The sequence below is a fragment of the Cervus canadensis genome, chromosome 25 (genome assembly GCF_019320065.1).
Source record: "Cervus canadensis isolate Bull #8, Minnesota chromosome 25, ASM1932006v1, whole genome shotgun sequence".
Lineage (NCBI taxonomy): Eukaryota > Metazoa > Chordata > Mammalia > Artiodactyla > Cervidae > Cervus > Cervus canadensis.
The window spans coordinates 30,119,279-30,136,120 of NC_057410.1; the positions used below are offsets into that span (position 1 = coordinate 30,119,279).

The 16,842-nt window shown below is 38.3% G+C and overlaps 1 protein-coding gene across 2 annotated transcripts; it reads right to left on the bottom strand.

Moving 5' to 3' along the window:
• Window positions 1–259: 259 nt before the first annotated feature.
• Window positions 260–16,399, bottom strand: GTSF1 (gametocyte specific factor 1). Of its 2 annotated transcripts, none has more exons than XM_043446780.1 (9): window positions 16,298–16,399; window positions 14,165–14,210; window positions 9,652–9,752; window positions 7,757–7,883; window positions 7,251–7,334; window positions 6,727–6,790; window positions 5,408–5,502; window positions 3,932–3,950; window positions 260–1,779 (listed from the first exon to the last, which is right to left on the bottom strand). In XM_043446780.1, the coding sequence occupies exons 2-9, from the start codon at window positions 14,178–14,180 to the stop codon at window positions 1,698–1,700; spliced, it is 588 nt and encodes a 195-aa protein (XP_043302715.1). In that variant the 5' UTR covers window positions 14,181–14,210; window positions 16,298–16,399; the 3' UTR covers window positions 260–1,697. The 2 variants fall into 2 exon arrangements, with proteins under 2 accessions (XP_043302715.1, XP_043302716.1); XM_043446781.1 differs by having other exon boundaries at window positions 3,932–3,964.
• Window positions 16,400–16,842: the final 443 nt, after the last annotated feature.

Below are 16,842 nucleotides of genomic sequence, written 5' to 3' on the forward strand. Positions count from 1 at the left end.
CAGACTAGTGAATCCTAGGCCCCCCAAAAATCCTAAGCAAACTGGCTGCTTTAATCATTAGTTTACTAAAGAGACAATGGGGTGGTCTATTTTGTGAGCTAACAAAATTAATATAGGCAAGTGCTTGCCTATAGTGAGTGTTATTCACACGTGGACAGGTCAGATGTATTGCTGGTTAAGTTCTAGAACTGGTGAGCAAAGAGGTGTCCTTGTAAAATAACAATGTAAGGTTTTTCATGAATGATAGATGCTAGCCTAATTTGCCTCTCTAGATATTTAAAAAACACAAAGTAACTCTTTTCTATTTAATCCCTTCTTTGAGTTGTACTCAAGTAGCTAATTCTTTGCAATAAGACTAATACTTCTGTTTTTCCTAAACTTGGTAGGAGTTCTGGGTTTCAAGTGTAGTATAGACAGTTTGCGTTGTCATCACCCAAATAAATGAAATCAAAAGGGTTTTGTATTTTCCAGTTAAAACTATTTTTAAATAAAGTTAAACTGTTGTGAGCTGTTGACTGACAAACATAAGTGACCAGAATTAGGGGCATGATGGGTGTTTTTTCCTCCTCCTTAATACACCACACCACCCTCTCCAGAAGAAATAGTTTACTTATTCAGTTATTTATACCAGTAGCAGCAGAAACTCTATTGTATTAGGGCTTATCTTGAATCTGTCTATAGAAGTTGGAACTAAATAAACAGATAGCTTTGCTTCATTAGGAGAGAATCTTGTTTTGCACGAAACTTGTGGAAGAAGCATTCCATAAGAGCCCATTTCCCCTACAAACAATGCTCAAGGGATCACTTTTGGAATTACTTGTCAGTATGCTTCCTTTGAGTCCTTATCTATTTGCGATCTACATCAGATCGCAAATCCCTCCCCATGCCAGACAGTTTTAAACTCAAACCACACCAAATCTAAAAACAACCAACCAAATAAAGAACTAGCCTGGGAGATTAAGAAGTCTCCTTTTGAGGGCCAACAAGATGCTAGGATAGCCAGAGCCTTGGGTATTTCAGAAATCTAACTTTTTACACACACATCCCAGTGCCTTGACACATTTCAGCTTTGAGCTTAATCAAATTTCACACACAGGTGGAAAGCCTATCTCTTCTCCACATGTACACTGGTTCCTCCTCTTCATTCTAATCTTCACTCCTACATAATCCACATCTATCTTGACAGCTAGCACAATTTCTAGCTGGAATGTGGGAAAGAGAAAAGAGAGAAAAGAAACCTATCCTAAGTTAGAAAAGTTTAGGGAACAAGATGTCCTAAGGATTCTAAATAAGAATGGGGTATATTTCTATATATAAATGCTATCAACATCAAAGACTCAGCAAACAGATGCACTAATAGAAAAGGTCCATTCCTTTAAATGCTAGAAGGAATTTGGTTCATGTGAGTCAGAGAACACAAACACACAGTTACTTTTTCCAATCCAAATTTCTTGCCTGCTTTAGCTGGATCCTTTAAGGTAACTTTAGATGATTCTGTTTCATTAATGCAGAACAGGATATGAATTTTGATCTTGGGGCTGCAGGCACTTAACCAAATTATCAAGCTATCTACAATGATGGTTTACTTGAAACATTTCTTCTGAGCATGAGCATTTTTTTCTTGCATCAAATGAGTAAGGACTCAAAGGGGGGAAGGAAAAAAAAAGGTACTTGTCAGTTTGAAAGTCACAGACAGTTTATCTTTCTATAATTAGATTAGGAGAAAAAAAAATGAAGAACCCACTACAGCAGGAAGAAGAGTCTTCCAGGGTTTGGCATCTGTAAAGAAACAAGAAAAAAAAATAAGAGTTCTTAGTTTCTTTCAATGACAAAAGCACCAACTACATCTGACAATAGGCCACACAACTATAGCCCAATTAAAGTCTCTTGGTCTGCTGGAAGAATCTGTTGTTAAGGGCAGAACACCAAGTACCTTCTGACCCTTAGCTCTTTAGTAACACGAATCATACAGAAACTTGTTAACTGATTTAAAAACATTCTATACAGAGATCAATATACAGTCCTTGTATCAACAGTTATCATGGGTGAGGAGAAAATCAGAATTGACCATCCAGGCAACTGACTTCTCCAGACAATTCTGGGTTAATTCCAATTAAATTATTTTTTTCTTTTCATATACTCATTAATTCAGTAATATTTTTTGAGCTGTTACGATGCACACTGAAAGTAAAGTCACTCAGTTCTGCCTGACTCTTTGCGAACCCACGGACTATACAGTCCATGGAATTCTCCAGGCTAGAATACTGGAGTGGGTAGCCTTTCCCTTCTCCAGGGGATCCTTCCCAACCCAGGACCAGCTGAGCTATCAGGGAAGCCCACAATGCATATTAGGGAAACAAAAATGAACACGGTATTACCTGCTTCTGAGGCACTTATCTCGTAAAATATTGTTGATTAAAAACATAAATGGGATAAAACATTTAAGTGCAAGGTGAACGAACCCTTTTCATGTATGTGCAATAAAAAAAATTTTCTGCTTACTCAAGTTCCTTAAGAGAACAAGTCATGCCTTCCATGTGTGTGTGTGTGTGTGTGTGTGTGTGTGTGTGTGTGTGTATCCAAGAAGAGAATTCTGCAACAGGTGTTCAAAAAATGATGCTTTATTTTTAACTAAGAGGATAAGAAGATCTGTGGCTATTTAAGGATTCTTACCTAAATTTTTCCCCTTATTCCTCTGTGGTAACACATACAAAAAAATTATCAGTGTGTAATGAGTTTATCACTTTTCCAAAGCAGAAAAGTGTTTAGTCTTAAGTGATAGTTTCTCCTAGGCTTTCACCGTGGAGTAGCCATTGGATAGGTAGCTATCCATACTGGATGAACACCAAACATTTTAAGCAGTGTGCCAGAGAAGGATTCAAAGTTCTCCATCTACCCAGGGCTGTGTGTGCTTTTTTGATGCACTCCAGTGCAGTTGTGTCTCTTTCCCTTCTGGGACCAAATCCAATTTTCTGGCTTCCAGATATATTTAATAATTTGATGTCAGAACCTACCAAGAAAAATGGCCGGTCCCTAGAAGCAACTGATAAATATTATTGTTCTCAGCTAAGGGGTGTTTGCTTCTAGCATATCTTTTGTTTCTAACCAGAAGAAACATCAGTTTTGGTACAGAACAAACCCGAGCTCTCAGAAGATCCATCTGCTTCACTGTTCAGAAAAGTGAATGGGCTGCAAGGCGACAAGCCAGCTACTCATTCATTCACTGAATGTTCACTGAAGGCCTACTACCTCAAGACTGTGGGGATTATCCCATTCCCAGCCCAATAATATTCCTCTTTTGCCAGAAGCCATGTGGCCGGTCAACCTCAGCCAAGGCAGCCATTTGAAGCATCAAACCTGGCTCTGCTGTGGGTACATAGGGTGATCTCAAAGAAGGGCTTCATCTGTGAAAACTAAAAGATTTTGGTCTCGTTATATAGATTTTGTGAGGTTCTGCTAAATCAAATATTCAGATAAGATCTACAGTGCAATAAGATCTACAGACTTTTAGAGACCCAAAACTTTAAAATGCTAGTTAAAAAGTATGAATTTTTTGATGAGTGTTAAATTGTACTGCACAGGGAAAGAATTGCAAAGCAGTGAAGCACAGCTGTCTGATTAATCTCAGTCCATTAAAAAGGCATGATAGATCTAGAATGCAACTTTGATTAAAAAAATAAAGGAAAAGGCAATGTGCACTAACGTTAGGGAGAGCAACTTGGTATGTAACAGAATTCTAATTTAACTAGTAAATGTTTATTCATTAGCATGTAAAGCCATGAGAGAGTCTATATACTTAAAAAACGAAAGACACACACAAAGCTTTAATTCGGTACCATAATCTGAAAGAAAATTGGACCCAAATTGCTTTACGTCCAGTTAAATCTTGCTACCGTCTGAAAAAATTGTGAAATAAAACCGAAACACTTACTTGATGAAATATTCAGTTACTGTGCATTTCCATCTATGGAATAGAAATATTTCAAAATAAATACACCATGTCAATTGAAATTCACTCCACCCCCTAGTCTTACTAAACACAAATGATTTATTCCTGGTATATATGGAATTATATAATAAAGTAGAATTTAAAGTTAGGGACAGGATTCTACTCAGCATGGAAAAAGAAAATAGTCTTCTACCTATCAAGACTTATGGCATACGATTAGGTAATCTCATTTTGGGGGAAATGCAACTATCCAAAGGGAAATGTTTTAAAGGGGATCCTGTAGCCACCTAAAAATTAGCTCAAACAACAACAAAGACTGAAATCAAGGAAATCTGAATTTGGGGGCAACATTAGGAAAAGGAAGTTTGTATTAAATAAAAATGACAGTATGTTGGGTGTACCAATATATGGGAATTTCTTTACTACGGTGGTATGACATGAATTTCAGACCTGTTTACTCAGCATTGTCTCTGAAGCCTTGGGAAGACATCTGAATACCATTCGTATGCTGGTTCTTATAACATTACTTTCATTTTGTCTTTACCCATTACCTTTCAGGCCCTTGCAATCCAATTTCTAATCCCAGTTCCCTATTGATATTATGCTTTAAAAATCAGGGATGATTTCCTCCTAGCTAAAATAGATAGTCTTTTTATTGGTCCCAAATTTATCCATGGAATCTGATGCCAGTGGTCACCCTTTTTTCTTTCTCGGTTTGAGTTTTATTTGCAAAAATGTTATTTTTTAAGCCATCAGTGATTCACAATTGAAGGAGGCATTTCATAGCTGAAACCAAAGGCTTGAGATGGGGGTAGAGAAATGGTATGAGGGAGGTGGGAGTGGGCAGGAAACAAAGAGAACTAAAAAGACAGGAAAAGGAAACCAGGGGATAATTCTGGTCTTGGGAGTTAAGAAACTCATTCAGGGTCCAGATCTGCCAACTACCAGCAATGCAAACAATTTTTTGTGCAATTAGTATGTATTTTATAATTAAAAAATTTTAATTACCAAAACATTCCTTGTTTATAAGTATAGCGTTCTGAAGAGCAGACAAGAATACTGATGAGAGCACACAGAGTAGAGCTTTCTACCGGGAAGCTCACTAGGATGCCTGCCTGCTCTGTTGCTAAGACGTGTGTGACCCCAAGCTCCTCTGTTCATGGGATTTCCTCGGCAAGAATACTGGAGTGGGTTGCCCTTTCTTTCTCCATCACCCTGTCTTGAAAATATTCTTTAGGCTTCTGTGATCTTGTACATGCCTGTTACTAACCAGGGTTAGGACTAGGGGTGAAGTGAGTGAGGTGCTTAAGATGCAAAATCTGAGGAGGCACTCACTCTCAGGGTCATTGGGTGCAGGGTATTCGGTATTCAGACTGAACATGTCCTTAAATAATTAAGACCAACTGTATTTATTTAGCACAACACACAGTAAAAGCATTTTGCCACTCTTTCACTTACTGTTTTTCCATGGCAGAACATATGGCAGAGACTTGGGAACGCGCATGCCTGAAGCCAGGTTACTCTTATGTTCCATAACTATGTTGCTTGCAGGGCTGCAAAAGGAGAGATGAATTTGAGTATGCTGGCATATTTGCATTCTTTAGGCAGGCACACATAAAACAATCAAAATGTGTTTTTTGTAATTTTGGGAAAAACAATCACCTACATGCTGAAATGTAAACACATTTCCATCAAAACATTCTTGCAATTAGAATGATTACCACTTCTCTGGAAAGCTCACTGTTCTGTACAGGCATTAAGATGGGTTTAACCATTTTCATTTTCTAGAAATTGAGATAAACAGCAATGCCATCTACTGTTCAATTGTATGACAGGCTCATCAACTCACTCAATATACATACGAGATAAAAAATGCCAAGACAACCAAACTAAAGGCAACAAATCTCACAGAATTGAGATAAAATTAAAACTGTACCAACGGAATTCATCTTTAAGTTTTTCTATCTCAATGCATACATAAAGCACAGTAACTGTACACTTACAATAACTGACTTTAGGAGTTAAAAAATAAAAATTGGTTAAGTATTCTATTTGAGGAAAAAATGAAGTCTACTATCTAATACTTTCATTTTCTAATCTGGAAATGCTCTCATTTGGGTTTGAAATATGATCTTTTTGGCCACACTATATGGCTTATGGGATCTTAGTTCCCCAGCCAGGGATGGAACCTGCACCCTTGGCAGTGAAAGTGTGGAGTTCTAACTACTGGACTACCAGGGAATTCAGAACATGATCTTAAAAGGTTTGAAGATCAAGTGGTAACGAAAAATCTTAGAGATTTAAATTAGATACAAAATCAGTGGGGAAGGAGAGATGAGTTTTTTTCCCTACCCAATTGGTATTAGGGATTGTCCAGTCTAAAATCAGGAACTTTTAAGATTACTTTTTCCTTAGACACTAGTTATCCAGAGCAAAAATAACACATACAGTACAGCTACGTAAGTTTTTCAAAGCATTAAAATAACAGGAACTTAGCAAAAACTCTAGCTTAGACATAAGAATGGCTGGCGCCACTGTCTCCTGTGCTAGACGACAAGCTAGTATTTTTGTGTTCCCACAGGAATTAATGCAAAGCATGTGACCTTTTTATGACTCAAGGAATAAATAGAAAAAACCCACCAAAACTATATCTAGACAAATTACCACCAAGTAACATCATTGAGGAAAGAGGTCAATACATGCTTTGGAGCCTACTATTGGTAACAGAGCACTTTGATTCTGGGAGGAAGTGGTGGGAATGAGATCTTTTCATTTACCTATTGTTGCCACAGTAGCTGGCTGTGCCCCAGACAAAGGGGGTGCTGGTCTCTTCCCACAAATCTGCCAAAGGAAACAAAACACAGTTTGTGGTGCTATTAGGTAAAACACCAATTCATGCTAGTCGAATTTGTAAGATGAGAAATAATAAACTTAAGTTCAGAGAAGCAACTAAAAACTGGTCAAGTACCCTAAGAGACACAGTAGCAAGAATTTAACTGAAGGATATAAACACAAACGACATAAATAATAATAAACGTGCCTAGTAACAACCAAACACAGATGGTATAACACAATTTATGAAAAAAACAGATGTAAGTAGTGTTCTTTTCCAATCAAGTGGGAAAGGCTGTTCCACGTGTCTGCACAGAGATACAAATGTGTTTGTACTGGGGCTCAATAAGAATAATAAGGCATTCTGAACAACATGGTATGTTCATAAAAAAGGAAAACCTTCCTTCTAGCTAAAGCACACGACTCAAGATTTCGACATTGTGAGGAAATAGATGCAGAGGCCCTTCACCTTTATCCCAGTCTTCATCGCAGGGAGGGCACTGCCACGTGCTCTCAGCCAGAGTCTCCTGTCCAAGGTTCCTGGTTTGGTTGACTGCAAGACAATAGAGATTCTGACTTAAGAAGGAGACACTGCCAAGTTGTTATGTTTAAAGGGGTTAGTGGCTTAAAAGGTTGCAGGGTCTTTGTTTCTGAAAAATGGGATAGGATGAAAGCTAAACAGGTCTTATGTCCTTTCTGACAGAAGAAAAGAACGAGAAGCTGTATTTACGGTAATAAAAGAATTTTTATTTTTAAACGAGGTGTTAGTAAAATGAATCAGGTTGTTCAGAAGGGAAAGAAGTCTGGTACACATAACCTGACAATCTTTTGCTGCTAAGATTAAAAATCTCAAAGGCAGAAAAGTACTGTTTTTCTGAAATGATGAAAGCCAAAAATCAAGGTGATAATGTAGCATCATGTAAGTTTGAGGGAGCTAACCTCCAGTACTGAAACATCTTAGCTAGTCAGTCTTACCTACATCCTGCTCAATACAGCTTTTGTCATCACAGCTCGAGATATGATGACTGATTTCAGCCCGAGGAACCTGATGGCGAGCATTGAAGGGACAAGTCGCCAGTTTGTTTGCGACATCAGGATGATTCTGGGAAAAAAATTAAAGGGGTTTGTCAATAAACTTGTGGTGGAACTGTGATAGGTACACTAAGCAGAACATTAAGGGAGAATTATTTATCACCTATAAAGATCGCAGAGACATTACCTCTTTGTTATGATTATAAAGACTGACAACACAGATATTGGGGTTAAAGTGGTTTATAAGGAAGTAAACAGTGAATTTAGGATTGGGTATTTGAATCCTATCTTCTCCCTGTTTACTTCTCAGGGTCATGCGAGTCTGGAGGCACAGCCTGTAACGGCACAGCTCTCTGGATGTCTTTGAAAGCGGATATTCAGGATGAACAGCAACACTAAAACACACTTTGTCTGCAGTAGCACCCCGCTACTGCAGTACAAGAGTGCAGGAAAACAGCTGTGGGAAGGGAGCTGCAGAAGAGGCAAAGCCAGTGATTTTTCAGATTAACACAGGAACACTTATTGAAAGTAATGATGCCTGAAATGAGGCTCTGAACAATTTGTCCTTTATTTCAGCTATTTCACTAAGGATAAGTCCAGATGATAGAGAGCTCTGTTGACCAAGTTCCTTATTTTAATACAAAACAAGAAAACAAAACAAAGTGTTTAATAGAACCCAAATCCTACGTTAAGTTTACCAGCAATTAAGAAATTAGGAGAAGCAAAAGATATATCACAAATGATACTCAAAAAAGTAAAAATAATGTAAAGTGGGGAGAAGGGTGCAAAAAAATAGAAGATGGAGAAAACTGTGAGGGCAGGTATCTCCATGATTTTTTAAAGGGATAGTGGGCATTCTAATGCAAAGGTTTTGTGGCTGAAGATTAAGAGCATTAGGAGAGGGGAGTTAATGATGATGTCTTTTTACCACTTGGCTCCCTTTCCCAACCTTTCTCCTTGGGACATGTCTGAGAGCCTAGAGGAGGAAGTTGTGGTGGTATCTGCTGGTCTGTAATGTCTATGTTCAACCTCAAGGAATTCTTGCTCTAGAGATTGAAAGGAGCTGAGAAATAATCAACAATGGCATTATAATCACGTCTCCAGGACTGCAAGAGAAACATCCTTTGATGAATGTTAATGCATATGTGAACTGTATGCAGGTTTGGATTAAATACCTACATTGTTTTCCAAGCATTAATCCTGGCAGAACTTTGGCCTCTGTATCTGACATTTCTATTCTAACCACCCTTTCAAACTGCCTCAATTAATATATCAGCATTAAATTAGCTTACATCAACTAAATCTACAAAAGGTAACCAGAAGGAAAACACTCTTTGAGCTGTTTTTTTTTTCCCCTCCCCTCAAAGATGTTTACTGTTGAAACTTGGAGAAATAGTTATTTTTATGAATAATCTTTTCTTGGGTTAACCTCTAGCTGTTCAACTTCTCTAACATTTCTAAACAAACAAACAAAAAAATCAGAAATAAGTGTATTACAGTACTCAATCCTTATCAGGACATCAAGTTTACAAGGCAAGAATGATTTCTGATCACTAGTAAAAATTAGTGTTTCCTCTGTTTCACAGCGGGTAAGAAGACTGGAGAGAAACTGTTTAAGGGTGCTATGTCACTAGCTGGGGGAAAAACCAAAACGAGAAAAAACTTACACCCCCAAGGAAGAAAGAAATTCTTATCTATAAATGTTGGCATTTAACCCAAAGCAATTCTGGCATTTAATTAAAACATATATGCTAAAATTATTTGATATTTATAAAATCTGGCTTTTTAAAAGAACTCAGGAGGCCATCACTGGGCAAATTGAGAAAATAATATCGTACCTTTCTGCACTTGATAAGGTGATAAGGAAACCTGCAGGCCCTGATCTGGTGGTTTTTATCATAGGGGCATTGTAACAGCTTTTCAGGGTCCAGAGTATCGACTGAAAGAGAGAAAAACATGGTAAGTATAAAGCTTAACAGGCCCTTGCAACATTTCAGCATCCCTGGCACATGGATTTTTCAACAGCATCTGTAAGAACTGAACAAGACGGCCTAACAACAACTTGAAAGATTTTTTTTTTTAAAGGGTGACTAAAAACATTTGAGAGTGTAAGATAAAACTGTGTTATTGAATCTTCATTAAGTCCAGCAAAACAAGCATTCATGGGATGGGGTCAAAGTTCACGTTTGGTTGTACATAAATACTGTTGTTTTTATTGCTGGTAATCCTTATTATAACAAAAAATTAAATGATATGTCTTTTCCTTTTCTGAAAGTGCTAATTCAGGGTCATTCTTTTCTCTAGCTAGTTCAACCAAAACTTCCAGGCAGTATACTGAAAGTTGGAACGGACAATGTATTGATATACTGATGTGGGAGTCCACTGCACAAGTGCCCCCTATTTCCCAACTAGTCTTAGGGCAAGCTGAGGGTAGTTAACCCCCTACACCAGCATCCCTATTTACTAGTTTGCCATGACATGAAAAAAGTTGGTAAGCACTGTTCTGTATCAGTTATATGTTCTATGGAAGCTTAGGAAATATCATTGATAGATTTATTTTTTTGTCTGCCTGATTTAATGTACTTCTCAAAATAGCTCCTAGTCAGTGAATATAGTTAATGAGACCAATACCTTTACCAAATTGGTAAAGGTTCCAAAATTTCATATTTTGGAACACAATGAGGAAAAAAAGAGAATTTTTTAATCTGATGATCATGAAATTGGCCATATAAAAAGTAGAATAAACTGCAAAAACAGAACCTCCTAAGTTTAAGACAACTGCAGACATATGGGGCTACTGTGAGAAAGCCAACCCCTAATCTATATCGTGCAATTTAAAAGTACTCTTAGAAGACTATACTTTCAGGCTCCATTTCAATAGTTTAAATAGAAACTAGAGAAGTTTCTCATAACGTGTAAAACTACTCTCAGGTTCTGTAAAATGTCCAGGCTGAGCCCCAAATTTTAAGAATCTTGGTAAAAGAAGAGAAATTAAACAGTTAAGTACATTTTGAATATATTATGAGGACAAGACACAATCTAATAAAATGCTGTTGCCACCACTGAAGGCAATAATAAAAGTGAAATAAGATAAACAATTCACATTTGATAAGAAGCTTATAAACCAAGAGACTGCTATGAAAATCAGAAGCCGCAGGAATTGAAACAGTGTCCCTGGAAGAGTGGTAAACATGGGATAAATTGCTAACCATGACTGTGATGCAAATGAGCCAGAAAGGTGACTTGAAGGACAGAATGAATAGGAATGAAAAGTCTTAAAGGACAAGCAGGCTTATTATGCCAACCAGGCTCATCCTGAGCAGTGATCTTTTCACATTTCTAAAGCCTCAGGATACACAGGAAAAGTATACAGATGAAATTCTTGTTAGTTTCCCTCCATTTAATCCATTTCATCACAAGCAAATGATAGGCCATGTCAGTAGCTGACAGACTGGACATACTTTATGATTCATACACATTTTACTGCCCATACAGTGGCATACATCAGAGTTAATGATAGCTTCCTACTAAAATGCTTTACTTTTTGGTCTCTGATGACAGGTCTGCTCTAAACAGGTCTTTTATTAAAAAAATTTTCATGTTTAATTTAAAAATTTTAATGGTAATAATACAAATAACATAAAATTCATCACCTTAACTATTTAAAAGTGTATAGTTTATTGGTGTTAAGTATATTCACATTATTGTGAATCTAGACAATCTCTAGAAATTTTCACCTTGCAAAACAAACTCTATACCCATTAAATAACTCCCATTGCCTCCTCCCTGAAACCTCTGGCAGTCATTATTCTACTTTTTGTTTCTATGAGTTTGACTATTCTAGATATTTCATATAAGTGAAATCATATGGCATGTGGCCTTTTTGTGATTAATTTATTTAAATTACCACAACGTCCTCAAAGTTTATCCATAGTGTAGCATGTGACAAGATTTCCTGTAACTATTTTATTTTTCTTAAAAAAAAAAAACAAAACCTAACAGCTCCTTCTCTATCAGTGAAATATAAGAAACATTTCCCTGCTGCATATGGATGTAGCACAGATTCTTAATCAGTTCCCTTACTGATACATTTGTTTCTAGTTTTTATTATTATATAAATGCTGTGGATAGCAATCTAATATATACTTATCTGTGCACTGTATGAGTATTTTTCTTGGGCAGATACCTAAGAGTACTGCACAAAGTATTGTATGAATTTAAAGTTGTAACAAATACTATTGAACTCCTCAGCGAAAAATTTTTTTAGAATGTCCCTTAAATTGGTTTACCTGTTTTTTAACATATAGAAATTTTTAAATTTCTTTTGAATTGGAGATAATTGCTTTACAATATTGTGTTGGTTTCTGCCATACAGCAACATGAATCAGCCACAGGTATACATATGTCCCCTCCCTCTCACCTCCCACCCCATCCCACCTCTCTAGATTGTTAGAGATCAGCAAAAATCTTGAGTGACTTTTTGGGGAATATAACTTAATTTGGAAAACAAAGTAGGCCTCATGGACAAGCTTCCTCCAAAAGCACAGACTCAGATATTCCTCACACTTGGATAGGGCTCAGAACCCATGGTGAGAAAATGGAAGAAACTTCACAGAAATGAGGAACCAGACGTGACAAGAGTATAATCAGCTAAGAGGTACCGCATGAAGACAGAAGCTGGAGATCTTCAGGAATCTATCAGAGTTTAGATCAGTTGGGGGGAAAGGTCAAGTACATTCTAAACAGTATTTCTCACTTTAACTTGATTCCTGGTGTTAAATCACTTGAGGGCTGTAGATTCTGCATTCAGCACGTTTGAGATGAGGCCTGAGATTATACATTTCTAACATACTCTCAGGTTCTTTTTAAAATCTTAAAACAATGAAACTTTACCAACAGATAAACAGAAAAAAATGCTATGCTTAAAGGAGTTGATTCTTTATAAGTCAATATATTTTATTAAATTTACTTAGTCACAAACTTAAAAATAAATAAACAGTAAAATCAACCATTTTCTTCTTTCTTCAACAAACATCTGATTTAAAAAGTCTGTGCTATGTAGCAATAATTACAAGAACCAAGTGATATTTTTCTAATAAAAAAATCACCACTGGATAAAGTAAAGAATAAGAGACATAAAGGGGAGATGATGCTTTCTAATTTAATAGAGTAGTAAGCTTCCAAGAATAAATATAAATCTCTCATATCTATCTCACACGGAAATCTCAGATTTTAATTAATATATTTTTAGAAAAATTAAGGAAGTGAAGGAGGGAGCCCTAAGGAAGATCAAGTAGAATCAGACTTCTAGATCCATTATGCTCAAAGTATGGTCCTCAGATTAGCATTACCACCTGGGAGCGTGTTAGAAATGCAAATTGAGTCCCAGACCTTCTGAATCAAAAATTTGGGGGGAGGGCTCTAGAAACCTGTGTCTTAACAAGTATCCTAGGTGATTCTTCTGCATGCTATAGTAGATATTTAATAAAGACTGTTTCCATGTAGTTTCTACATGTTGGTGATAAAGGTTCTATTGGACTCTTCCTTGAAGGCAGAATGGAACTAAAATATCTTTCAGTTAGAACTTAGAGATTCTGAACAAAATAGCAAAGTAGGAAACAAAGGTGGCCTTGTTGACAAGTTTCATCCACTCAGATGTTCCTCAAACTTGGTCAGGGTCTAGAAACCATAGTGCCTAGTGGTATAAAGTAGGGCACGACATATAAACAACACACAAGGCTCCGGTTCTGACTCTGTCCCCAACAGTGTAACCAGGGGGCAGATCAGTTAACCCAGGCTCTGTTTCTCAGCTGTTAAAATCCTAGTGTTGAATGAAATGGCTCCTCAGGTCTCTCTCGTTCTACCCTTGTATGATCCTAGCTCTCCCGGCTCCCATTTGATTTGCTGGGCCATTGAGATTACTGGATCGATACAGAAATAAGAATCCTCCCTAGGATTTCTTTAATCCTAAAAACTCAATGCACATCAACATTAGGTATACCATATATCCCACAGAATAGAAACCAGGGGTTACCATCCCTGTGTCACTAACAAGAGAAACTGAAGTCCTAAAGAATGAAAATTCTTCACTTAATAAATAAAAATATAGTTTAACACAGGAGTCCCAAATACAGCTTTCTCAAAGCTTGATGACTTCTCGGACTTTTTAATTTAAATTTCAAGGGTCCTATTTCAAATTTGGACATTTCTCTGCATTACGAAAACAGTCTCATTTTTTCTTCCCAGCAGTTTAGCGAAAAAGTGAATCTTTCTCAACACATTAAAAGTCTTGTCAGAGAGAAAACTACATGTTAAGTAACTTATTTTCTAAAAGCAATAAGAAGTACTTACTGTAAGTTTCTTCCATGTTGGGATTTAAGGAGCCAAATCCAAAGTGCTGGGGGAAAGAAAAAACTGGATCAGGAAATCAGAAATAAAACGTACCAAAAGGAGCCCTAAGAAGTGGAATCAAACTAGAAGTGAGGTCACCCAAGTTAATATAAAAAACCCTTATTGCACCTCCCTCTTCCTATTAGCTTCTCCCCTTTAAGGCATTCTTTACTACTTTGAATCATTTTATCATTGCCTAACTCACACTCTTAGAACAAATTCCAGGGCTCACAGTTAAGAAAAACTAAACATGACTACTACTTAAACCGTATTCAGGTGAGAGGATGTCAATCAATTTTAAGTGCCATTACAACACCCTGTCACTATTTAGAGTTTGTCACATCTTTTGATGCTATTTAACATTAGAAGGAGCAACTCAAGCCCACAAGAATGTTATTTAAACTGCAGGATAAACAAAGAATAGGGTACTATTTTAAAGCTCTGAAGTCCTCAAAAATACAGGATGATCGAGCTGCCAGTCTTGCTTACTCCTGCCCCTGGGGACTTGGGAACGCTGGAAGCCTATGTCAGACTGTACAGTCAACCCATTCAGTATGCCCAGAGACACTCCAGTTTACTATTTCTATGATTTTTCTTAAACATGATTAGGAAGTATCACAATTTTCCCAGTGGTGCTTTATTACCTACACCCCACCCTATGCAAAACCAGACAGACTAGGTTATTTAAATTTCTCCAGGTAATACTCATTCCCTCTGTGCACTGAGGAAACACTTCTGAATGTTAGCACTCAAGAACTGTCCATTTTATAGTTGACAGAATCACAAAAGAACAAGTCTGTAACAGAAATATGGAAGATTAAAAGACAATATTTTTAGTTTGAATCCTCTTCCACCTGATTCTCCTCTACTGAGCTCTGTGATTAAACAAACTTATCATTACAAAATAGACTAAATTTATATAAAATCATCCCCATAGGAAACTTAAAACTGGTTAGACTTACAGTTATTGCCCCTAGAGCCAGCTCTCCTCATACAATTCCACACCCCTTCCCCCCATTCTATGACATAAGCGGTCTTGGAACCTATGATAGGACATACAAGTGATCAGCTGGAACTCGTTTAGTAATTTGCTGCAGAGCCCATTTGTAAATGACAATCACTGGTGAAACTGCCATGAAAAAATAATTTTCATGTCTGGGTTAAGAAATTTTGACCTTCCTTTTGATATGTTATACATAGTTACTCTATACTTTTTCAACAAAAAATAAAAAGAGAATTGCAAGAGCCAAACACTATGTTCCTTGATTTTAAGGCATTTAAAGATGCTATCGGTGCCAGATTCAGCAACTTGCAGGAAGCTCCCCTATCCTCTGGGGGCAAAAAGACTAAATTACAGTAGATTAAGGGCACTGGAAACTACAGCCTCCTCATTCAGCCCTGTCCATCTAAGCACCTTATCATTATCAAACTGTTATTACGTCTTCATGTTTTTCCTAGCACTGCTGCTTCTGCTAAGTCGCTTCAGTCGTGTCCGACACTGTGCGACCCCATAGACGGCAGCCCACCAGGCTCCCCCACCCCTGGGATTCTCCAGGCAAGAATACTGGAGTGGGTTACCATTTCCGTCTCTAATGCATTAAAGTGAAAAATGAAAGTGAAGTCGCTCAGTCCTGTCCGACTCTTAGCGACCCCATGGACTGCAGCCCACCAGGCTCCTCCGTCCATGGGATTTTCCAGGCAAGAGTACTGAAGTGGGGTGCTAGACGGCGGTAAAACGGGCACTCAGCAGTCAAGCTTGCGAGCTGGGTTGTAGTCTGAAGCAACGGGTTACACTTAACCGAGCTGGGGTCTCAGTAAAACCAACATTTTTCCTCCTTTAAACAAAAGCCAAGAGTCTATTTAAACAATGGGACTACATAGGAGAAAGTGGAGAAGGTGCCTAACTTAAAAAACTAAGGAGCCAGGGAGGCCCTCGACGGGTCGAAGCGGTGGCAGACCCACCGGTTGCCTAAACACCTTTGCGGAGGACCCACCAGACGGGCAGAAAAGGGAATATACTAGAAGGTGAAAGTATCCCAGTCCACGGTGAGATTTTTGGAGGTCCCCAAGCCAGGACCTGGGCGTCTTTCCTACCTCAGCGGAGACACGCTCTCCTCTCCTCACGGTCGCCTTCGCTCACACCCGTGCCCCAGCAACGCTCCCTTCCGGCCCCTGACGTTAGGGGGTGGGGCCCCCACTTCCTGTGACGCAGGGCTGGGCGTCGGGGAGCGTGGTGGTGGGGGCCGCTCCGCTGACTGCCTTCTTGGCACTCCCTCCTTGGCTTCCCCCCATCCCCTCTCGGGAGGTGGTCCTGCGGCCCCGGAATGACCGTGGCTTTGCGTGGGTGGAACTCGCGCTGCCTTCCCGGCCTCTGTGGGGGCCATCATAGAAACTAGAATGAGCGCTGAGAGATAGCGCTCGAGGAGGGGATGGGACACCTTAGGTGTCAACTGGTAACTGGTGAGAAGGAAGCCATGTTAGTGTAAGTTGTCCAGAGAGAAAGATAATTTAGGTTTTGAGGGGAGGGAAGAGGAAAATTGAAAAAGAGATAAACAGAAGAAGTCCTCTCCTCCCACCCCCAGTTCCCCAAAAAACAAACCACTAAGGACAGGAATGTAGTTTTTGTTTAGCACGCCTTG